The 22,837-nt window shown below is 53.4% G+C and overlaps 10 protein-coding genes across 10 annotated transcripts; 4 read left to right on the top strand and 6 right to left on the bottom strand.

Annotated features, from left to right (window-relative positions):
- Positions 1–65: 65 nt before the first annotated feature.
- SMAC4_08143 (uncharacterized protein) lies at positions 66–459 on the bottom strand (the record flags this gene model as incomplete). Its single annotated transcript, XM_003344162.1, has 2 exons — positions 66–260; positions 340–459. The coding sequence occupies 2 exons, from the start codon at positions 457–459 to the stop codon at positions 66–68; spliced, it is 315 nt and encodes a 104-aa protein (XP_003344210.1).
- A 1,480-nt stretch (positions 460–1,939) lies between these two features.
- On the top strand, positions 1,940–3,674 carry SMAC4_08142 (uncharacterized protein; the record flags this gene model as incomplete). The annotated part of the gene is made up of 3 exons (XM_066090753.1): positions 1,940–2,265; positions 2,352–2,402; positions 2,575–3,674. The coding sequence occupies exons 1-3, from the start codon at positions 2,088–2,090 to the stop codon at positions 3,672–3,674; spliced, it is 1,329 nt and encodes a 442-aa protein (XP_065947295.1). The 5' UTR covers positions 1,940–2,087.
- Positions 3,675–4,140: 466 nt separating this feature from the next.
- SMAC4_08141 (mitochondrial 54S ribosomal protein bL28m) lies at positions 4,141–5,338 on the bottom strand. The gene has a single exon (XM_003344160.2). It carries the CDS (start codon positions 5,028–5,030, stop codon positions 4,230–4,232), a length of 801 nt encoding a protein of 266 aa, XP_003344208.1. The 5' UTR covers positions 5,031–5,338; the 3' UTR covers positions 4,141–4,229.
- Positions 5,339–5,583: 245 nt separating this feature from the next.
- SMAC4_08140 (uncharacterized protein) lies at positions 5,584–7,015 on the top strand (the record flags this gene model as incomplete). The annotated part of the gene is made up of 2 exons (XM_003344159.2): positions 5,584–5,901; positions 5,972–7,015. The coding sequence occupies exons 1-2, from the start codon at positions 5,749–5,751 to the stop codon at positions 7,013–7,015; spliced, it is 1,197 nt and encodes a 398-aa protein (XP_003344207.2). The 5' UTR covers positions 5,584–5,748.
- Positions 7,016–7,247: 232 nt separating this feature from the next.
- SMAC4_08139 (uncharacterized protein) lies at positions 7,248–10,294 on the bottom strand. The gene is made up of 3 exons (XM_003344158.3): positions 9,618–10,294; positions 9,392–9,550; positions 7,248–9,324 (listed from the first exon to the last, which is right to left on the bottom strand). Exons 1-3 carry the CDS (start codon positions 9,663–9,665, stop codon positions 7,405–7,407), a joined length of 2,127 nt encoding a protein of 708 aa, XP_003344206.2. The 5' UTR covers positions 9,666–10,294; the 3' UTR covers positions 7,248–7,404.
- Positions 10,295–10,678: 384 nt separating this feature from the next.
- Positions 10,679–12,219, top strand: SMAC4_08138 (uncharacterized protein; the record flags this gene model as incomplete). The annotated part of the gene is made up of 2 exons (XM_003344157.2): positions 10,679–10,820; positions 10,879–12,219. The coding sequence occupies 2 exons, from the start codon at positions 10,679–10,681 to the stop codon at positions 12,132–12,134; spliced, it is 1,398 nt and encodes a 465-aa protein (XP_003344205.2). The 3' UTR covers positions 12,135–12,219.
- Positions 12,220–12,238: 19 nt separating this feature from the next.
- Positions 12,239–14,970, top strand: SMAC4_08137 (uncharacterized protein). The gene has a single exon (XM_003344156.2). It carries the CDS (start codon positions 12,300–12,302, stop codon positions 14,457–14,459), a length of 2,160 nt encoding a protein of 719 aa, XP_003344204.2. The 5' UTR covers positions 12,239–12,299; the 3' UTR covers positions 14,460–14,970.
- Positions 14,971–15,389: 419 nt separating this feature from the next.
- SMAC4_08136 (uncharacterized protein) lies at positions 15,390–17,073 on the bottom strand (the record flags this gene model as incomplete). Its single annotated transcript, XM_003344155.2, has 1 exon — positions 15,390–17,073. The coding sequence occupies one exon, from the start codon at positions 17,071–17,073 to the stop codon at positions 15,499–15,501; it is 1,575 nt and encodes a 524-aa protein (XP_003344203.1). The 3' UTR covers positions 15,390–15,498.
- A 797-nt stretch (positions 17,074–17,870) lies between these two features.
- On the bottom strand, positions 17,871–19,894 carry SMAC4_08135 (uncharacterized protein; the record flags this gene model as incomplete). Its single annotated transcript, XM_066090752.1, has 2 exons — positions 17,871–19,481; positions 19,541–19,894. 2 exons carry the CDS (start codon positions 19,892–19,894, stop codon positions 17,871–17,873), a joined length of 1,965 nt encoding a protein of 654 aa, XP_065947296.1.
- Positions 19,895–20,495: 601 nt separating this feature from the next.
- On the bottom strand, positions 20,496–21,403 carry SMAC4_08134 (uncharacterized protein; the record flags this gene model as incomplete). Its single annotated transcript, XM_003344153.2, has 2 exons — positions 20,496–21,227; positions 21,291–21,403. 2 exons carry the CDS (start codon positions 21,401–21,403, stop codon positions 20,876–20,878), a joined length of 465 nt encoding a protein of 154 aa, XP_003344201.1. The 3' UTR covers positions 20,496–20,875.
- Between the last annotated feature and the right edge of the window lie 1,434 nt (positions 21,404–22,837).

The following is a 22,837-nucleotide window of genomic DNA, read 5'->3' on the forward strand; positions in this document are numbered from 1 at the left end:
ATTCAACCACGAGTTACCGCAACACATCTCCCTCGTCTTCGGCCACCGCTCTTCCCACAGACGACCTAGGCCGTGGTGACACACTGCTCGCAAATGGCATTTGCAACCTGTCCAACAACAGGAGCAAGAGTAGCACCGCAGGCCTGGGCAACACAAGGCATCACAGCAGCCTGCATGGCCGCGGCATTCTTGCACTGGCACTCAAAGTCCATGTACTTGGTGCAACCGATCTCGATGGCAGCCGCTTGGATGCAGGGGACCTGAATGGGTATCAATCTGTTAGTCGGCCTGTTGTGTCAAGGAAGGTGAAGAGAGGTGAGTGTCTGTGTCCTAGCTTACACCGCACTCGGGCATCTGAGTTGTGACGGGGCAAGAGGAAGCCGGAGGACCGGTTTGCGGGAGCGCCGATGTGAAGGCGACGGAGGAGAGGAGAGTGATGAGGATGGCGGCGCACTGCATTTTGGCTGGCTTTGGCTGGGGGTTGGGTATGTTGCGAATAGGAAAATTGGTAAGTCACTGAATGTGTAAGTGAAACGTGTCTGATGTTGCCATCTTTATCAACGTTGACAACATCGAGGCTTTATACTTCATCAACTACCTTCTTCCCCCTCCATTTCTTCATCTTCAAAGCTCACAGACTTCTGTGTATTTGTTATTGATGAAGTCCGTTTTCCCACAACGGAAGTCCGAAGGCTGTCATGCACTTGACATGAAAGCCATATTGCTCCCTGTAGGTCAGCTACGAACGTTGAAGTAGGAGATATAGTGCATAGATTTAACCGTACGACTCTGACTTGTGTAGATGCTCGGCAAGGTGAGTCCGAGGTGGTATTCGAGCTCGCCGATGAAGAGACGAGTCCGTTGACAGCAGTGTGCAGTTGGAGAAGTCCGACCGGTAAAGCTCGCCGGGAATATCATCGAGCTCTTATTACTTCATCATCCATTGCCTGTCCCGAGTAACAGGTGCCGCAATCATAAGAATCAGGTCGTTCCCAGAAGCCAGGGAAAATCGTCGGTCCGTTCCATCATATAAGATCGAGTGCAATGGCAAATCCGGGTACCATCGCCGTGCGTAGCTCATCTCGAAGCTAGGAAGATCAACAGCGATGCCGACAATCGGAGCTCAGCCACGAGTCATAGACCGCCGTTCATCGCATTCAGCCTCGTCCATGGCGATTCAATCCCATCACCACCAAGCCTCAATCAATTTCCATCATTCAATCCCAAGATGACGCTTCGTTACATTGAGATGGCTGGGTGTTGGCTTGGAGGTCGGGCGAGATCGGGACGGATAATGATTCCGAGATGCCGTTGATGAGAACAGCTTGATGGCTTGGTGTGGTGAGGGGAAGCTTGGAGTTTCAATGTGAGCTGATCAGTTGTTCGTTGCCGGTGAGGGGTCTGCCGAGGGGTGCTGTGAGGGGGGTCGAGGAAAGATTTTGCACAGGCCCTAGCCCAGCCATTTCTCACCGCAGGTGTCAATCCGACAGCGCCCGAAGATAGGAAGTCGACGCCCTGCCACGCATCTACCACACTTCCATTGCACACACATTGACACGCCTGGGCCAGCCCGCCCGAATATCAAGCTCCACATGTGGCGCCAATTGAGCGGATTGAGAGGCCACTGGGGCCATTGGGCCCTGGACTTGGCGACTGGACAGTGGTCACAGTGGGGGATGCTGTAACGTCGCCGGAGCTAAACATCATCGAGATTGGCCTGTCCTTCTCGTTCCAAACCCAATTCGTCCTGTGTGAATCATCCGACGAGTTCGACACCGAGTCCGATCTAAAGAAGCTGTGTCCCCTTCTTGATCTTTGAGTCGGTCCTTTCCTCTCTTTTCTCCTCCTGTCCTCTCCTTCCCTCCACCACCACCACCACCACCGACTGTCTGTCCTCTCCTAACGATCCTTCCTCTGTCGACAGAAATCGCCCGCCACGATGCTTTCCTCGGTCAGACTTGTTACGCGCAGAGCCGCTGTCAGAAGCGCTTTCGCTTCTTCCGGCCGCAACTTGGTTGCTGTCCGCGCCGCCTCGTTCTGGGCTAACGTCCCTCAAGGTCCTCCTGTAAGTTTTGTCATGTCATGTCATGTCTTTAGGGTCTGGCGCATTGCGCAATGGAGAATGGATGTATGCTAACCACCATGCGCACAACAGGATGTATGTCATTCCTCCTCAGATACCAAGTCACAATAGCTTCAAAAGCTCGAGTTATATCCGTCTTCGCGCTGTGTCTGTCTTCGGTGTTACTAACCCCGCGCTCTTCCGTCACGTCTGACAGGCCATTCTCGGTACGTAATGCGACATTAACACTTCGAGTTGCGCAAAACCACAAAGCTAACATCCTGTCCAGGTATCACGGAAGCTTTCAAGGCCGACTCCTTCGACAAGAAGATCAACCTCGGTATGTCAACACCCCGAGCACATGCTATATTTGCCCCTCACACACAATCACCTGTCGCCGACAAAGGTCCCTGGCTTGGCATCCTACGCGACTCCACCACGATCTGCCGCCATGATATAATAAAACCACACTAGTGTAGCTTCAACAACAGCTAACTAACGGATTCGGACAGGTGTCGGTGCCTACCGCGATGACCAGGGCAAGCCTTATGTCCTCCCGTCCGTTCGCAAGGCCGAGGACAAGGTCATCCACTCCCGCCTGAACAAGGAGTACGCCGGCATTACCGGTGTTCCCGAGTTCACAAAGGCCGCCGCCGTTCTCGCCTATGGCAAGGACAGTTCCGCCCTTGACCGTCTCGTCATCACCCAGTCCATCTCGGGTACCGGTGCCCTCCGCATCGGCGGTGCCTTCCTCGCCCGCTTCTTCCCCGGAGCCAAGAAGATCTACATCCCCACCCCCTCGTGGGCCAACCACGGCGCCGTCTTCCGTGACTCCGGTCTCGAGGTCGCCCAGTATGCCTACTACGACAAGAACACCATCGGCCTCGACTTCGAGGGTCTGATCCGCGACCTCAAGGCCGCCCCCAACAACTCCATCTTCCTCTTCCACGCCTGCGCCCACAACCCCACTGGTGTCGACCCCACTCCCGAGCAGTGGAAGGAGATTGAGGCTGTCGTCAAGGACAAGGGCCACTACTCCTTCTTCGACATGGCCTACCAGGGTTTCGCTTCCGGCGACATCCACAAGGATGCCTTCGCCGTCCGCTACTTTGTCGAGCAGGGCCACAACATCTGCCTTGCCCAGTCCTTCGCCAAGAACATGGGTCTCTACGGCGAGCGTATCGGTGCTTTCTCCGTCGTGTGCGCCGACGCCGACGAGAAGAAGCGTGTCGACTCCCAGGTCAAGATCCTCGTCCGCCCTCTCTACTCCAACCCCCCCATTCACGGCGCCCGCATCGCCGCCGAGATCCTCAACACCCCCGAGCTCTACGAGCAGTGGCTCGCCGAGGTCAAGGAGATGGCCGACCGCATCATCAAGATGCGCGCCCTCCTCAAGGAGAACCTCGAGAAGCTCGGCAGCAAGCATGACTGGAGCCACATCACCAGCCAGATCGGCATGTTCGCCTACACCGGCCTGACCCCCGAGCAGATGGATCAGCTGGCCAAGGAGCACAGCGTGTATGCCACCAAGGATGGCCGTATCTCCGTTGCTGGCATCACCAGCGAGAACGTCGGCCGTCTTGCTGAGGCCATCTTCAAGGTCAAGGGTTAGATGTGTTAAACGACAAAAGATTTAGACTTGTGAAAAAAAAGTTTGTAAAAGGCAGTTTGGAGTTGGTTGGCTGTGGCGGGACTTTCATGATGGTTTCTTTTTTCTCTCTTTTGAATGATACACAAAAAGGGGATGGCGGTTTTGGCTTTTTACGTAGCTTGTATGATGATTAATGGTACATGACGAATCAGAAATCTACGGAGCGATTCCCTTGATATGATTTGGACTATTTCGCCATGATATGATTTTGCTTTTGATTTGCAGCACTTTGGACACTGCCAGTGTAGGTCGCGAGTTCTTTCTTACGTTGAGCAGAAAGGCCTAGCTTAAAGGCCCATGACGGCTCGTAGACCTGTATGAACATAAGACAGCCTTCGGTGAGACAGACAGATCAAGAATCATACAGGACAGTTCATCGATATTACCGGTCCAGCGGTCTACAATACTTGTCTTCAACCTCTAAATCCCATTTTTATACAGACAAAAGATATGGTACAGCCGTCATCCTTCACACTTCAACGGTATTCACACCCTCTTCAGAACCGTCTCTCCGATCTAAGCCGCAATCTTCGGCTTCGGCTCCTCCTTCACAAACAGATCCTCCTCCTGGCCAATCTCCAACTCGGCCTTCTCGTCGTTAATAATCCTATCCGCCTGCCCCTGCAGTTCCCCCTTGGTCTTTGGCTCCTTACCCTCCTCGAACGCAAACCCCGCAAGCTTAAACTCCCTCAGCTGCTCCTCCAGACTCTTCTCGCCCTCCTTAGTGGCTGGCAATCCAAGCATCTCCCTCTCCTTCGCAAACCGCTCCCTCACCGCAGGCGTCTGCATGATCCTCCACCTGAGCATCCATCCCCACGGCCCAAGCTCCTTGACGCGCGCGGCCTTGTGGCCGAGGAGGTACTCGTCCAAACCACCGACTTTGTCAATCGTGCGGAGCACCCTAGTGGTGACGCGCGTGCGCACGAACACGCCCAGCGATTTCGACCAGAGACGCTTCTGCTGCACGTTGGGCCGCCACTTGCGCCGCGTCTTGATCTCGTTGCGCTTGGACACGTTGTTGCCGAAGCGGATCAGCGCGGAACCGTAAAGACCCGTGTTGGATTGGTGGTAGACGCGCCGAGGACCGTACGGGTACGAGGGGATCTCGATCTTGGGGAAGTTTTCGGCTACGTGGGACGGGACGACGCGCGGGTCGAGAGGGACGCGGCCGGAGACGTTGGGAATCGGGATCGAGGAGGAGGGGACGCGGGGTTGGTGGTAGGACTGCGAGGCAGTGGTTGAGAGGGCGCGGAGGCCGGTGCCGAAAGTTGAGGGGGCGGCCGCCCGGAGGCACGGGCGGATGAGGGAGGATGACATTTTTGGTGGTGTGATGTGATTGCGCGATGGGTATCTTAGTTGTTGCGCAACGACGGAGTGGCCGATGTCGTAGGCCGAGGGTGATGCGCCGGGACCGAGAAGGAAGAGAAAATGCGACGGCGGCGCAATTAATGGATTTTGGACGAGCGGGCGGTTATTCGTCGCTGTCGGTCGTCGTCGTAGTCGAGTCCGCGTCGCCGGGAGTGGGAATGTCTCGGACACAGTCAAGGGTTCGAGATTCGGGATTGGAGGTCCAGCTCTGGGTGGGTGCGGCCTGGGCGGGACTCAGCGGCGTGACGGGGTCCGGGTCGGGTCTCTCTGGCAGGCGGCAGCTTGACAATCGGATCCGGCACACGGGACGAATTTGTTTTGCCAAGCCGGGTCCGTGCTCCAATTGCTTGCTTGTCTTTTGTCTTCTTGCGGTGTTGTGCATTTTGTGACCAGCGGATGCAAATAAAGTGGAGAAGTGAGCTCTTACTGCGTAGAGAGATGGGACCGATCAGCTGCTTTCGCGGGGCAGCTCCCGACTGATCCCTTGTCGTTGAAAGCTTATCGGAGCTTATCAGTTGTGATGGTTGGAGATGGAGGAGGTACCTTGATGGGACACGACGCGGTTCCTTTCACGAAACAACGCTGAAGAAACCTTTAAGCACCACAGATGATCTCAAGAGACCGAAGAGGGAGCCAAGTCGCCTACGATTTAGCAAAGTAACGAACCATGCTCCCACCAATTGACAACTCCGTCCTCGAAAACAATCCCCAGTTCGCCAACCTCTACAAGGGTCTAACAGAGCTGCTCCTCAATGGAGATGGTTCAACCAAGCTTCCTCCCCAAAACTCAGTGGCTCAGGAACGCAAATCTGTCACTGATGTAAGTCATTATTTCTCATCTCATCCCATTTCCAACACTACTTCAGAGCGGCCTCTAACATCCCCAACAGGAACTCAATAAACACCGACTTAAAGCTGCCGAAGAAACCCTCCTCATCCACGCGCTTTCAACCACCGGTCCTGATCCCGTGCCTATCCTCATTCCGGAACGAGACTCCTACCAGTCCGGCCAGAGACCTTCGATATCAGGTGGTCTCCCAGTTCAACGCCGCTTCGAAAGACCATGGCTTAGCCAACAATCACCAGTTACTGTTCCGCCCAACTTGAAACAACCACTCACCGACCTTCTTCTTCTTTTGCCGTCCTTTCTTGCTTTGGACTTCTCCTCTTCATCTCCTGAACAACCACTAGACGCCGAGACCCTCTCACTAATCTTGACCTCGCCTCCTCTTTCTCAACTCCCTTCCCTACTTCCCTACCTCGGCCCTCTTCTTTCACAAACCCTCCACGCCCGCGCTTCGGAACTCACCAACATAATCCGCCTCGCCCACCCCTCAATAACCAACTCAACTCCTTCTACCACTACCACCGGCACCCCCAACCTATCCTCTACATCCCGCCTCATCCCCCACCTCCCAAACAAAATCTCAACCCTAACAACCTCCACCTTACCAAACCTGCACACCACCCTCCTAAAATCCCGTCTCACCACCTCCTCGAATATCACCACCCTCCTCGCAAAATACACCCTCGCCCTATCCAGCCTCATCAAAACCCTCGAAGCAAAACACGGTCCTATAGCGCGCTCTCTCGAATTTAAGGCATCTGAGACTGCGCTGTTATCCCGAAAAGCTGAAAAGGAATGTGAATTGGCTTTGTTGGGGATTAGGAGGGAGGTGTATACGCCTGAGGTCAGGAGGGCTTTGGTGGAATGTGGGGCGTGGTTGCGGGGGGAGGAGAGGAGGTTGAGGGAGGAGGTGGAAAGGGGGAGGGGGTTGTTGAGGGGGTATGGGGTAGTTTTGAAGGGACAAGAGGAAGTGGAAGGGGATTTGGATAAGGAAAAGGTGATGAGGGAGATTGCGAGGGTTTATGGCGAGATGGAGAGGGAAGTGGAGGCTGTTAGGAGGGATTTGGAGAGGTTGGGAGGGGTGTGAGGCGATGATCGAGATGGGGAGGATGGATGTTATGGGTTATGACCGGGATGATGAGCTATGAGATATGATATGGGCGTTTGGGCATTGCTAGGTATTATACCAGGGTATAACTTTCGTCGACTACAATGGAATAGAAGGTTAAGGAAAGGTATGTCCCGGCCATCTCCAGTCCTCACATGGAATGTAATTACAGTCACTGACAAGTCACAGCAAGTTCATGAGCACAATCAAGCACCTGCAACAGGGAATCTATTGATAATCCATCCACCAGTCTTACCCGGTGAACAGCATGTGGTCTAAATGGTGCGACGAATCGAAGCTATATAGCAGCATCAGATGCTTCAAACTTTTAGTGCATGTTTTCCAAAACACAACCTAACACGGTGCGCTTAAAAGCGCAAGGTCCAGCCAATCTTAGGTCCGATAATAGGAAGCTCATCAGCAACGCTCTGGACATCCTTATCACCACGACCAGACAAGCAGATGACAACATCCTCATCCTTCTTCATGGTCTTGGCCAGCTCAAGAGCGCCCCAAATACCGTGAGAAGTCTCGAGCGCAGGGATGATACCCTCCAGCTGGGACATCAGACGGAAACCCTCAAAGGCCTGAGAATCCGTGGCAGCCACGAACTCGGCGCGCAGGGAATCCTTCCAGTTGGACAGTTCGGGACCGACACCGGGGTAATCGAGACCGGCAGAGATGGAATGGGTGTCCGTGATCTGGCCGTGCTGGTTCTGCAGGACGTAGGTACGGACACCGTGCAAGACACCCTTGCTACCGGCAGTGAGGGTGGCACTGTGGCGGGGAGTGTCGACACCGTCGCCACCGGCCTCGACACCGAGGAGCTTGACGCTGGGGTCGTTTGAGAAGGGGTAGAACATGCCGACAGCATTGCTACCACCACCAACGCAGGCGACGACGGCATCGGGGAGCTTGCCGCGCTTCTCCAGCATCTGCTGCTTGGTCTCGTTACCGATGATGGATTGGAAAGTGCGCACAATGGTGGGGAAGGGGTGAGGGCCAATAGCGGAGCCGATGATGTAGTGAGTATCGGCAAGGTTGATGACCCAGTGGCGGAGAGCCTCGTTGACGGCATCGCGGAGGGTGCGGCTGCCGGCCTCGACGGCGATGACCTTGGCGCCGAGAAGCTTCATGCGGAAGACGTTGAGAGCCTGGCGACGGACATCCTCGGCACCCATGAAGATGGTGCACTCCAAGTCGAACTTGGCGCAGACGGTAGCGGTGGCGACACCGTGCTGACCGGCACCGGTCTCGGCGATAATCTTCGTCTTGTGGAGTCTGCGCGCGAGAAGCACCTGGCCGAGAGCGTTGTTGATCTTGTGGGAACCAGTGTGGTTGAGATCTTCACGCTTCAACCAGATGTTGGCACCACCAGCATACTTGGTGAGACGCTCGGCCTTGTGAAGCTGACCCGGACGACCCATCCAGGGGTAGTAAGAGCGGTACTCTTCCCAGAAAGTGGGATCATCCTGGATCACATTGAAACCCTTCTCAAGCTCGGAAAGACAGTCCATGAGCGCCTCAGGGACGTACTGACCACCGAACTCGCCGAAACGCTTGGGAATGGTGCTGTGGAGAGCGGCGAGCTGAGAGTTAATGTCGGCCTCGGTGATGACGCTGTCGACAGTGGCGGTACCCGTGGGCTCCTTGGCGGCCTCAAGAGCGTCGCCCATGCTGAGCTCGTGAGCGGATTCGTCAAAGTTGCGGCCGCAGAGGTAAGAGCAGTACTCCTGGACAGCCTGGGGCTCCTCGCCCTCGGCGGCCTCCTGGAGAGTGGCGATGATCATGCTACCAACAACGACACCGTCGGCAATGGCGCCGACGGAAGTGAAGTGCTCATGGGTGCTGACACCGAAACCAACAGCAGCGGGCTTGTTGCCGCTGTACTTCTTGACGCGGCCGAGGAGCTCGGGAAGGTTGGCGTTGAGAGTGCCAGAAGCGCCGGTGACACCCTGGCGGGAGACGACGTAGATGAAGGAGTCGGCGAGCTGGCAGAGAACGCGCATACGGTCGTTCGAAGTGGCGGGCGCAATAAGAGGGACGTAAGAGAGACCACCGCGGCTGCAGAGCTGGCGGAAAGAGACGGCCTCCTCAGGGGGCAAGTCGACAATGATGAAACCGTTGACGCCGGCCTCCTTGCAGTCGGTGAGGAGACGCTCCTCGCCGTAGCTGAGAAGAGGGTTGTAGTAGCCCATGAGAAGGACGGGAGCCTTGAGGCCACGCTGGCGAGCGTCGCGGACCATCTGCAGGGTCGAGTGGATAGTGACGCCATGCCGGAGAGCGATCTATAGGGAACGAGGAGTGTCAGAGAGGCATTGCGCGCCATTGTGATGATGCGGCGCTTCTTCTTACAGTGTTGGCAGTCTGGATGGTTGGGCCATCGGCAATGGGGTCGGTAAAGGGGACACCGAGCTCGATCACGTCGGCGCCGCCCTTCTCCATGGCCAGGAGAACATTGGGGGTCTGCTCGGGCCGGGGGAAACCGGCCGTGACATAGGTGACGAGCGCGGGCTGTTGGAGAAGTGTGTTAGCATGGCGTTTCGGAACAAAGACTGCAGTGGTGATATGTCAAACATACCCTGTTCTGGGCCTTGCAGCGCGCAAAAGTCTGCTTGATACCCTCCATGGTGTAGCGGTGGTGTATGAGTGCAGTGCAGCTGGATGGGGATAATGACTTTTGCACAATGCTAAGCAGGAGGAGTCGTAGAAGCAGTCTTTCAAGAAAAAGACCAATCCAGGAACCGGAGAGGGAATGGAGAGAGTGTTGGTTAACAAGGAACAAAGGATGGATAAAAGGCAAGGAAATGTGGCCCTGTCAGAGTGGAAGACTCCAGTGGATGACTCCAGTAAGATGACAGTGCACACACACAATTGCCCGATGGCTTTGACAACCGAGAACGCGGCCTGTTCGCCCCGCAAAACCCGATGTCGCCTTTGACTCACCCGATTTTTCAGTCTCTCTCTCGATCCGGCCGCCGTGTTTCCAATTGCCCACTGCGGCACGTCTGCCCCGCCATCCCGTTAGACCCGTCCACTGTGCCGTCTTTGACGTTGCCACCGATCCCGGACCCTGCACGGTCCGCTGCCACAAATCGCTAGTGTCTTGGTATCTTCCTCGCCTCCAATTCCACTTTGCCTGTTTGCCTGCCACGGAGCTCCAGCTGTTTGGAGAAGTTGGCCGCCGGCAATTGATGTGAGCTTATGATTTTGGGGTTGATGAGCATCGCCAGAATCATACTGAAAATTTGGCTGTCTGAAAAAGTGGTCCTAGCTTGTTGATCAAGCTGCTACTGAATATGGGCATGGGTTGCCACATACGAGCCAATTTCAAGTCTGTGTCAATTCTCAAATGAACTGCTTGGTGTTGTCAGTCTTTGCCGACTGCTGACAGCTTTGGTAGCTCCCAGAATATCTTGGGTTTAATAAGGAGGGTTAGGGTTGTTAAAGTAACTTTCTCCGGCAGGCAAGCAATCAACAAATGGCTGGCTGGCAGGCATCCCTTTCCTCTGTATCAAGACAGCACCGACTCCAACACACGTCGTCATCATCATTGTCGCCAACCTCCAACAACCTCCTCCAATTCTCCAATTGCATCCTTATCCTCCATTGACCTCCTTGAGAAGCATGCGATAGTCTACAATGAACAGATCACCCTCCTTCTCCTCTGCGTTGTTCCCTTTGCCTGGTGCACCCTCGTCGTCGTGGGCCCTTTACCGTGCTCGTCTCTCGAATCTCCTTCAGAGTGTAGACACTGCTGTCTTTGTCGCATTCTGGTTATTTGGTGCGTCTATACTCTCTGTCATCTGGTCTTCACGAAATGTGCTAACATCTCACACCAGGCCTCATCAACAATGTCCTTTATGTCATCATCCTTTCGGCCGCCCAAGATCTTGTCGGAAATGGCATCCCCAAGGGCGTCGTCCTCCTCGCCGATGTTATGCCCAGCTTCCTGACCAAGCTCGTTGCTCCTTACTTCATCCATCGCATACCCTATGCCTCCCGCATTTTTGTCTTCGTCGCCCTCTCCTCCGCCGGCATGCTCCTTATCGCCTTCACACCGCCGTCTCAATCGGTGGCCGTCAAGCTGATTGGTGTCGTCTTGTCTAGCATCAGCAGTGGTGGCGGCGAGCTGAGCTTTTTGGGTCTCACACATTACTATGGTCACATGAGTCTGGCCGCTTGGGGTAGTGGTACCGGCGGTGCAGGTCTCATCGGGTCCCTTTTGTATGTGATGCTGACGGATTGGATCGGCTTCAGCGTCAAGACCAGCTTGCTCGCCTCTGCATTTCTGCCCATCATCATGCTTGTCAGCTTCTTCATGATCCTCCCCCATGGGCCACTGCGCGCGAGTGCCCGTAAGACCTATGAACCCCTTGCCGATCGTGACTCTTTCCAGGAAGAAAGAGAAGGGGCGGAGGACAACTTTGGCGATATCCCTACGAGCACAGCATCATCCGGCCTTCTTGCTCCCGGACCTGCAGTCGCCGCCACGGCGTTTTCAACGCATCCCACGGAAGATGCTCGGAATGATTCACTTGCTGCGAAAATTCGACGATCCAAGTCGCTCTTCTTCCCGTACATGCTCCCGCTTTTGCTGGTCTACATTGCCGAATACACCATCAACCAAGGCGTCTCCCCGACATTGCTCTTCCCGCTGGATTCATCGCCTTTTACCGAGTTCAGATCGTTTTATCCCTTTTACGGTTTCCTATATCAAGTCGGTGTTTTCATCTCGCGCTCATCGACCCCTTTTATCCGCATCCACCATCTGTATCTGCCGTCTTTGCTTCAAGTCGCCAACCTCGTTCTTCTTACTTTGCACGCCCTGTTCAACTTTATCCCGTCTGTTTATATCGTTTTTGTTGTTATCTTTTGGGAGGGTCTGCTCGGTGGTGCTGTCTATGTCAACACCTTTGCTGAGATTATGGAGAACGTCCCTGCCGAGGATCGTGAGTTCAGTTTGGGTGCTACCTCGGTCAGCGATAGCGGCGGTATCTGTGTGGCTGGCTTTCTCAGCATGGCAATGGAGGTATGGCTGTGCAATTGGCAGGTTGACCATGGCCGGGATTGGTGCAGGCGCATCAAGGTTGGCTGATTGGAGACAAGTATCCGTTGGTGAGGCTGACAATTCCTGTCTGTTCACAACTCTGCACGGCATAAGCCAAGATCTGCATCTCTTTCCCACCTACTTGTGTCGAGCCCAAGTGCCGTTCGCAATCCGCGTGGCCATCTTCCACCGAACATCACTTTTCTCGCTAACATGGACGCGTGTGAGAGCACTAGTTCGCATGCGGCATCTACACGATCACTCCACCAGCTATGTGCTGCATGCCAGGCCATGTTCCCTCGCCACTCTCCATGGCCTTTCGAGAAAGGAACATCATCTGGTAAAACGCTACGTCGCTGTACTTTGAGGGACTTTGAGGTTGCCGCTGCAGCCGGATGTCATCCGTGTGCGAGAATATCATGTGTATTCTCCCGCTCTAACTACGCGGCCGACACAGAAATCAAGCTTTGGGCATCCCGAATGGGCGACATCGAAGTCGAACTTGATGTACGCCAAGGGATCCTACACCACTCGGAGTCTCGTGGATACACACTCGACGCAATTTTGGACAGTCGCGTGGATTCAAAAACAAATCTCGCTATTATGCCCATATCTGCGCTTGGGAGGGATAACTCATCTTTCAGGGCCGGAAGCGTCCCGTTGCCTGACTCCAACATCAGTCATTTTGCCCTGAAGCAAGCTAAGGATTGGCTGCAAATATGTCAACAAACTCACACACAATGTAAACCACGTCAATCAACAAGCAGTTCATGGTCGCAAGAGTCGAAGTCTATACGACTCATTCAAATCGATCCTTCACACGAACAGACGTATACATGCCGGCTCATCGACCATATGTTGAACAAGGATGTCGACTATGTCACTCTCAGCTACCGATGGACGGCTGACGTTAAGAAGACCATGTTATCGCGAGAGAATCAGCGTCTGTTCTACCAGACCATCCCGACAGATGATTGGCCATCAATCTACCGCGATGCGGTCTCGGTGGCTCGCTACTTGAACGTTGAGTATATCTGGATAAACGCATTATGCATTGTGCAGAATGACTCAGCCGACTGGAGGGAGCAGGCCGCTTTGATGAACGTCATATATGAGAGAGGCATTATCAATGTTGCGGGAGTCATGGGCGGAGAAGCAGATGGTCTTCAGATTCATCGTGATCCGCTGACTGTCTACGACTGTGCGCTAAGCCACCCATCTGGAGATAACCGGGTCCTCTTGGAGGAATTTCGCAACCCGTCTCTCGTAGATTTCTTTCCCCTTTATAAAAGGGGATGGACGTTTCAAGAAAGAATACTGTCCACTCGAACCCTACACTGCAGCACACAGCTTGTCTGGGAATGTTACGCTGGCACGGCTATCGAGAGCTCTCCAGTGCCCAATCCACGCTATCAGGTCTATGTGAAGAAAGCCTTGGCAGAACCTACTATCTTGGTCTCGGCACTGACAGCGGAGTTGATCACAAAGTTTTCCAAGTTGTGGTTGAGACTTCTGAACACCTTCAGCAACATGGATTTAACCGAGCCACATGACAAGTTACCGGCATTGCAGGGGATCGCCAACCGACTTGGACAGCATCTCAACCTAGATCCAGCGAGATTCTACGTAGCCGGCGTATGGCTGTCTGACTGCAGTCAGCTATGGTGGGAGAGACGTAGCCATCACAAATGGCACACATCTGATGACAATGACATGGCTTGTTATCTTAGTGAGCGCTCTCCTTCCTGGTCCTGGGCAGATTGCACCGAGAAATTCGAGATCGATTCCATCGGGGTTGGGGCATTCCTAGCAAAGTTCGGATCTATTCCAGTTCAAACCGGCAATGCTGCCCTGCCATACATCCCCTCCCGCGATGAATGCATTTCGGAGGTGTTTCTGGAGAGCAATGCCTCAAGCTCAGATCAGAAAGCACTCACGGGTATCACAATACAAGGCAAATTCATCAATTGGTTTGATACGAAGCCGATCCTCGAGCTCGGAAAGTCCGACCATTCCTTCGACATTCGGGGCTATTTTCCAGACCCGGACAATGTCAGCGAGCAACTCTTCTACGACGTCAATATTATGCTTGATCGTCCGATCATGCAGTCGACCCAGCTGGGCAATTTGGAAGTGTTGCCTCTTTGTTGTGACTTGCGTGGCAGCTTGGTTGGCATTATCTTGACATCTTGCGGTTTCGATTCAGATTCAGGTATGGTTGTCTATAGGCGCTTAGGCTACTGGCGAATTTCCTGGACGCCCGTGAGCTTATGCAAACGTTTCTATCTCAACAGTAGGCCTCGCGAGGAGGGGGGGATACCGCCTGTATTGGAGCGCGAGTTAGATGGGATTCCACCTTTCAAGATTATCTGAAGCTCTCACAGCCCGTCTGCATTCGGGGACGGAAAGACCGGGGCGTGGTCTGTCTTGGGGCGGGACGAATGGCATTCACGAAAAGTTCTTTGGTGCTCAAGCACTCTTCCGCTTCATAACCCTTTCCTTTATAGAATGACTCCCTTCATTCATGTTATTGTTTTACCGTTCACCTCGTTCCACTATCTCCTTCGCATGTCCTCAATTAGCCGCTTCAATATACTCCCTAACCACTCGTTTTGCGGATGTCGTCTATCTTCTTTTGGTCGGTCGCCCATCAATATATTTCTCTTGTCCACCCATTTGCAATGCTCTCTCCCAGATTCTGCGCCTTCCGTCAACATTAGCCCGTCACCCAAAGCCCCTTGCATTTATGTACATACCTACAGTAGGACGACAGTCCCGTCTGTTACCCGCCTGTCGGTATTGCGATGCATGGCATGTGCAGATGACAGTTAATGGGATAAGATCTTTCTCCGCATTATGATCTTGTTTACTGCTCGGGCGGATAGTTAGCTAGACCTAGGTATTGCTTTACTGTTATTCCCAGGCAACTTCAACAGTCACGACGGCCTTCATTCAACCGCGGTCGTGTCAGCCCATACATACCTGTTTGATCCTGTCGCGCAATTTGCAAGCAAACTCGCCAGTGATCGAGCGCATATAACACTGACTGACTATAACGCCCTAAGAATGTGCCAAAAAAAAATAAGAATAAAGAGAAAAAAAGAAAAAGTAGAGTTACAACTCTCCGGGTTTGAGGTCGTAACGTGTACGAGAATGGGAGCCGGGGGCCCGGGGGGAGGGGGTTTGGGTTGGGTTGGGTTGGTGGAAAGGACAGCGTATGTGAAACTTATCCCTTTATCCGTTACGCCATCCCACCAGCTTGCCACGGAACAACCCACAGAGGAAGTAATACATATAATCCCTACTACAAGGGCTGAATTTCTGGATAGTCTAAATGCTGTTCAACCCTCCTCGGGTTATTCAAGTTTCTATGCCGTCAGAATGCCCTGTCACATTCAGAAAGCCATGTATATCACACTCTCCTCCGTTCAACCTCATCCTCCTCATCCTCATCCCTCGCAACCCGCTCCTCCCCCTCCACCTCCTCATGCTTATTCAACTTAATGTTAATAAACATGGTAAAAATCCCCAAATCATACGTCAACCTCAACGCACCCGCCACCACAAACGCCACCCAGAACCTTCCCCCATCAGCCAACACGCCCGTGATACTCGGTCCCATCGTCGACGCCAACGTCCTCAGCGTGCCGGTAATTCCCATCACCGCTGTCCTCTCCTCGGGCTTAACAACCGCAGCAATCAACGCCGCCCTCGGCGCTTGATCCATGTTATTCAAGCCAACCCTAACCAGCAGGAGCGCAAACGTCGCCGTGACGCTCTTGGGCAAAGGAAAGAGCAACACCGCGGCTGAAGAAGGGATGTGCGTGAAGACCATGGTGTTGACAAGACCGATGTGTCGTGCCATGGGGCCCGCGAAGACGGATGAGAGCGCGGCGAGGAAGTAAGCGACTGATAAGAAATCGCCGAGGGTCGACTTGGGTAAGTGGAATTTTTGGTCCATGTAGTAGGTCGTTAGGGACATGGAGACCATGCCGTCGGCGACACAGTCGACCATTAACAACACCCAGAGGACGAGCATGACTGAAAGTGCCGATTTTGAAATCTCCACCTTGTACCAACCCTTTTGCTGCTTCTTTGGTTCCTCTTCCTCCTCACTTTCCTCTCTCTCCACAGCAGCTCGCGACGACCCAGCCTCCACAGCTGCCGCAAGCAAAGGCTCAGTCTCCCTCGTCGCATCCGTCTCCGGCTCCAACACCTGCACCGGTTCCCTCAACCCCCTCCCTTGCCCTCCCATTTTGTTCCCCCGTCTACCACCAAGTTCACACTTCTCGCTCATCCCCCAAACCCCCAAAACGTTCACAACGCCCATAGCCACATACCCCCAAAAAACCGCATGATACGCCTGCTTTCCCTCCCACCCTCTTCGTTCCATCAAAAACTGCACCACACGTCCCGCCACCGCCGTGCCCGCGCAGCTGCCGGCACTGCTCATAGCAACATACCACCCCAACACCTCGGCCCTGGTCTCCGGTCTGGTTAACTCACTAACCATTGACTCCTCAATCGCGCGAAACGGCCCAAAGTCGCCGCCCGTTGCAGAAATAACCCCGACCACGGCCGCGCCTAGGAGAACAAAGTAATTCTCGCATGTCGCAAAGACTATCCCCGAGCAGATCATCATCACCGCCCCGATAAGTAACGTCCTCCGTCGACCCAAACGGTCCGCAACCAGTGTGAGCAACAAAGACAGAACTACGTCCCCTAACAAGGTGAGAGTCATGAAAAGACCAATTTGGCTGTCGGAGAAATTGAGGCTGGAAAAAAAGAGGGCGAGGATGAGAGAGGAGGCGCCGTAGGAGAGCATGCGGGTTGTTCGGTTGAGGATTATCAGGAGGGCATCGTGGGGTGTGGAGAGCAGGGAGGGGAGGCCTGTTAGGGCGAGTAGACGTTGGTTGCGGGTTGTCATTTCGGTACCTCTATATGGAGAGGAAAGGCGGGAAGTGGAGGGGTCGTCTGGCGGTGGCATGGTGAAGGGTTTGTCTTTTTTTTTTTTTTTTTTTTTTTTTTTTTTTTTTTTGAAATTGGTTGGAGGCTTTGGGATGCTTGTTGAGGGTGGCGGTGGTGACACGGTGAGTTGTTGATGTTGTTGATTGTTGACGTTGAGGTAATGTTGATGTTATGTTTGGGTGTCGTACCCGGCTTGGTCGCGTGACCCAGGTGGATGAAGTGACGACTGAAGAGATGGATGTCGCGATGCACCGAAAGCCAGAAGAGGAAGTAATCTGTGTCGACTCAACAATGTGATACAGAAATATGATGAAGCAGAACTGAAGTCTACTCATAGTCCGTGTAGCAACATCGACAACGAGGTATATATCCAAGTCAAACAAGGCTGAATCTAAGGTTGACTCAACGTCGTCGTTGAAAATCACATCTGGATATTTCTTACTCCGCTCGGAGCCGAACCGGCAATCACCATTTTCACCACTGCTAACCCTAGATATCGGCGAAATCCTTCATATGACGCCATTCGTCGAACCCTGGGTCTCTCCCCGAATCGGTTGGTCGGTCCGGTTGGTCGGGCATCCTAAGCCACGCCGACGACGCCATCGGTCTTGGCCAATGGCTTGTTGGTCGGTGGTCGGTGATTGTCCGGGTTTAACGGCACCATGACTGTAATATCAATATCAACAACATCTTGCAACGAAAACGAGGCTTGTCAAAAACAAAACAAAAACAAAACAAAAACAGGATTATGGATTAGCCTACAGCAACGTCTTGCAATAGTCCATCGTTTTCAATCTGACGAACCGACACATTTACTTAGATATGGCCTGTCACACCAGCCCAAAGCCCCTCCTCCGTCCCCTCCATCTGCCTAAACGATTCTCCCCTCCTTACCTTGTCCACCGCCTCCTTTGCAATCTCCCTAATGGCTCTTCCCCCCAAAGTAAAAGGGGTATAGAAAAGGTAATCATCCGGGAAGTTACAGACCGTCACTGTCTCTTCCCCCTTCTCAGCCTCTACATTTCTCTTGATCCTCTTGCCTGCTCCTACCCATGCTGCCTTGCCTTGACCACCTGATTTGTTATGACCAGCTGCGTTACCACTACCTTGACCCTGATCCTGACCAGCTGCCTTACCCTGACCAGCTGCCTTTTTCTGATCACGAGCACCACCACCACCACCAGCAGCAGCACCAGCCTTCACACCCTGACCAACCCGACTTTCCTCCGTAGTCTCCGACGAATTTGAACTCGACAGCTGCAAAACACCCTCCTCCTCCAAATCCATCACCATCTCATCTTCGGACCTAACCGGCTTAACACAAGGTTCCCACACCTGCTTATACCATTTACTCATCGGCTTCTGCCCCAGTCCATTCCCATCGCTGAGCCCAGAGCTGCGCAGTTGCCCTTCTATCAGGGCCGAAGTGAGGTAGCTGACCATGTCGTAGGTTATGAAGTCACGGATGGGGGGCTTCGGCTGTTTGGGCTTCGTTTTTCGGCTCTGGTTGACGATTTTCCCCGCTTCCTGGCTTGCCTTCTTCCGCTGACCTGTAGGGTTTCGCTTCCCGACACTGTTTACGCTTGCACTCCTACCATCAAGTGTCCCGACTTCATTTGTGTCCGCGTCAGGGTTAAGGTAGAGATCCTCCAACCCGATATCATCCGACCTCTCCGCCCAAATGTACAGTTTATCACCCATAACCTGGTTCCACGTCTCGGTCAGCTTCGCGGCATTGCGCATCTGCTCGGCTTTCGAATGCGGAGCTGGAGTTTCCGGACGGTTGGAGCTCCAGCCGGGCGTCATGGAGATGTCGAACAGCGCAGGGAAGAATACGCGGAAGGTATCAGGCTTAGCTTTGGCTGTCTTTGCTTTTGCCAAGTTGGAGACAGCCACGCCAGCTGCAGCGGTGGACTTGGCTTTATAAACTTCGGGGTCGATGATCTTCATTGGGCCGGTCTTGGTCTTGGTCTTGCGCGGGAGAAGTTTAGGGTTGCTGGACAAGATAACCGTCGTGTTATTCTGTAGAGTGCTCTCGTAAAGACGCTCTATTTGCTCGATGACGTGGTCGGTTAGCTGGTCAATGACGGCCTTTCCGGTAGCGACGGGGAGAGTGGCTAGGGACCAGATATCCCATTGGCCGAAGTTGAAGACCCAGAGCGTTTCATTTGCTTTGGGAAAGGTAGTTGAGTTTTGTAACTCGAGGAAGGTTGTTATTTGGGCGCTCAGGTCCGGCAACGCTTTGGATACGGGGAACAGTCGAGGTTGAAAGGTGTAATCGTAGCCTGGACCTTGGGTCTTCTTCAGTTTTGTCGTGTTCTTGATCGTCTGTCTGACGGCTTCAACGTAGATATCGTTCGAGATGAGGGAATGGGCCGGCGGGTGGATGTTAGGAGGTATGAAGGAGAGGTAGTGGGAGCATTTTAGCTGGAAAGGTTAAGTTAGCACGCAACAACAGTCACACCAGGAGTTGATAACAGACTAACCTCCCGACACATAACTTCCGTCCAACCGGGAGACCGCATCTCCTTCTCTCCCCGTGTCCAAGCGGGAGTCGCTACATCGTCCTCTCCAAAGACGACCACTCGCAGTCCGCTGGGGTATTGTTGCGACTGGAACTCGTAATGTACATTTTCGTCCTTCATATCTTCGCTTTTGTTCTCAGACCATCGGAAGAGATCGGTTGAAGATAAGTCCTCGCCAAAACCCCGTCTAATGACGAGTAAAGTGGCGAAGATCATGGTTGAACCGATGATGAGTTGCAGTAGGACTCTCGGTCCTCTGTGCAACATTCGCGCCGAAAAGAAGGATACGAACGTGTGAAAGTCGCATGGCTTCATTGTGCCGGTGGGCTGGCCATGAAGGACCATGCCGTTAATGGGCGATTTGGGTTGACGGAGAAGTGATTGCAGAGTGTCCTCGAGGAGTCGCAGTCGTGGTGCGCTATTGTATACAGTGGACTTGACGCAAGAGTAGTTGATAGGTATGAATGGCGCAACCAGACACAGAGAGCGATGGTGATGTCAATACGAGGGACCAGCTTGGGGTATAGTGCGACAAGAGAGATGCTGTTGATCTTCGATCCAGAACGAGAGGTGCCGGAGGGGTAAGTTGTTGGGAAGTAGACAATCAGATGGAGTTCTGCTGGAGATGTTAAGCGTGTTCCGCTCAAGTCTAGCCTTGAATGGGACGACTCACTCGGTACCTGCCCTGAGAGTTGGGTTGAAACGACCGTGAGATCAGAGTGTCTGTGACGTAAAGGTCCGGGTCTGGATCAGTGCTCCGGGGGAAAGGCCGGTGCCCAGTCGCTGCCAAGACGGAACTTCAGGGGTAACTAACGGGGCTTCAACGGTTGCCAAGGGCCTGAAAATAGGCATAGATCCGGGGGCTAGCGGTGATGAACTCCGCTGTGGTTTAGTCGTTCGAGAAAGAACAAGCCAGAGAGAATGGAAAATGCATTCATGACGAATCGAATGTTACCGGCGAGAATCTGAGTAAAAGTAGGCACATACAACGCACCGTCCCAAGCACGAGTCAAGTTTCCGTAAATGGACTATTCGAGAGCGGATCCATACCCCCGTGGCCCTCCTATTTCCGAACCCCCTTCAAAGCCACACCGGCGCCGCCCGGACGCGTCATGTCTCGTTCGCCAGGGTGAAGGCCACGTAAGTGATCTCCGCATGGATGAGAGCACCATGTATGCACAGCAGCCGGCTAGACGCAGTGCCATACTGAATCTGTTTTCCATCAGGAGACCTGAAACGCGGGCTTCGTCACCCTCTGTTTCCCAAGTCTTCAGCCTCGCAGTGTTCATCTTCCACTCACGCCTGGAGCCTGTTAAGACGCCTCGTCTCGAGCCATGCCCCCAAGATGGCTAAAGCAGCCAATGTCGGGAACAGCTTTCCCTGAGGAAAGTCGGTGATCTTGCCGAACTCAGGATCGGTTCCTGCAGTGTTGGGATACAGGATTGCTGCCACACCTGCCAACCAGTAGACACTTCCGAGGAACCCAGCCGTTCGGAAAGATTCCTTCATCCGCTCACGTCTCTCGGCCAGTATGGCTGGTATGGGGACCGGACCTGATTTTGAAATACGGCCGGAAGGAAACCAGGTGTAGAAGAGGGTAGCCAGACCCATGACGACGGAGATGGTGATAGTCTGGCCACAGTGAAACCTGCCGAGGCTGCTTTAGTACGGGACTCAACATTGTACGATAACCGATGGGAAGGGTACATACTTTGCATGGGGCTTCCAGGCCGGGTTAAAGATGTGGGTTTCGCTGTAGTCGGCCGCCGGGGTAGCGAAGAGGAGGAAGAGAGAATCGATGGTGAGGAGGATCTTGCCAAGCATGGTGGTAATGGAGATACTGTTTGACTGTCTGTTTGTATGTGATCTATATGGTCTACGTTGGTAGTTAGCTGTTCGGAGGAAGATGAAGCCGTGTCGACCACGTTGATGTCGAGTACAATGGTGGTCGACGAGTCTTGTATCTGTCCGGTTACTTGACGAAGAACGTAAACATGGAAACAGCAAACCAGCTACTTTCCCTTTATGTCACCAAGAACGACATTGACGGTGGAACAATGCCGTCATAGATGTTGAATATCCCATGCATTGTACAATTTGCCTGTAATGATGCATATTGCCGTCCAGAGTCCATCGAGAGCCGCACAATGTGCCGAAGGCCATCATCGTCTCCGTCAACGTGGCCACCATTATCACCAAGGTCAGTATACCTAGGTAAGTTTAAAAAATGCCCATAGTCAGTGGTCAAGACATCAGGTGGCTGGTGTGATCGTGAGCGATGCCCTGGGCCTTCCCACGACAGTTCCACGAGATGGATGCCGAGATGGCCAGTGAAGGCACTCAGCGTCTTTTTGATATCCCGAGTCGGGCAACTGAACAAACAATGGGACTCGAGCCCAGCTCATTGTCCGCGAGGTATCCATCTGAACTGTGGCAGAACAGGTGAATGGCTTCCTTAAGCGGTGGTCTGAAGAATGGGTTGCGAGGGTAATGAAGGTTTGGTGATCATGGTGTGACAAGACAGTCGGCCCATATATTCCACTTAAACAGCCCAGGTGGTGGGTGATAAGTTCCTTGTGAAGCCCTAAAACCTACCACAAACTCGGTCGATTGCGCTGTGGGCTGGCCACCCCTCCGCTGAAGGCTGAAAGCGTTACGGTGCCGCCTTCCTCCCGCCGCTGGCACCCCCGCAAAACCCCAAAACCAACCCAAAACACAGACTGGATTCGCCGCCAACCGACCAACAACGAACCACAAAACAACCAACAATCCATCCTCCCTCGTTTTGGCAACAGGAAACCTTTTTGACTCTGTTACCCATAAATTGATTCTTCATTGGTTTGAAACCATTAATTCCTATCATTACTGTTCCTCAATTCTGCTATTGCCTCGACAGCTTCTCCGTTCTGCGCAAGAACCTCGATGGCCGTCCTGATGACAAGTACCGGTCTGGAGCAAGAGCGACGGTGAGTATCCTGACGACACCTCATTGTTCAAATGCGCATGATAAAATAAAAGAAGCTGACATCGAAGCTCTCCTAGCAGGGTTTGACCGTCGATGCCTATCGAGATGACATCATGTCCTGAGACGGAGGATATCCCAATGATCGCCCTGCCTCTGGTTTTGTCCGCTCCTCTTAAAGGTATGGGCGCCTCGGGTCGCTGTCCCTCGAATGACAAGATATCTTCGACACTTCGGAATTACGCTTTCGCTAGGGCACAAAGCCGCCAAAGACACAATCACAAAATTACACGGAG

Source organism: Sordaria macrospora, chromosome 5 (assembly GCF_033870435.1).
Source record: "Sordaria macrospora chromosome 5, complete sequence".
Lineage (NCBI taxonomy): Eukaryota > Fungi > Ascomycota > Sordariomycetes > Sordariales > Sordariaceae > Sordaria > Sordaria macrospora.

What these genes read in the sequence shown, in the direction of transcription:
- SMAC4_08141 (XM_003344160.2), bottom strand. Translation starts at nt 5,030, where the DNA reads ATGTCATCCTCCCTCATCCGCCCGTGCCTCCGGGCGGCCGCCCCCTCA.
- SMAC4_08139 (XM_003344158.3), bottom strand. Translation starts at nt 9,665, where the DNA reads ATGGAGGGTATCAAGCAGACTTTTGCGCGCTGCAAGGCCCAGAACAGG. An exon ending in GCTGCAAGGCCCAGAACAGG is followed by an intron (nt 9,551 to 9,617) that starts GTATGTTTGACA and finishes CTTCTCCAACAG; the next exon opens with CCCGCGCTCGTCACCTATGT. An exon ending in CCATCCAGACTGCCAACACT is followed by an intron (nt 9,325 to 9,391) that starts GTAAGAAGAAGC and finishes CGTTCCCTATAG; the next exon opens with ATCGCTCTCCGGCATGGCGT.
- SMAC4_08137 (XM_003344156.2), top strand. Translation starts at nt 12,300, where the DNA reads ATGGACGCGTGTGAGAGCACTAGTTCGCATGCGGCATCTACACGATCA.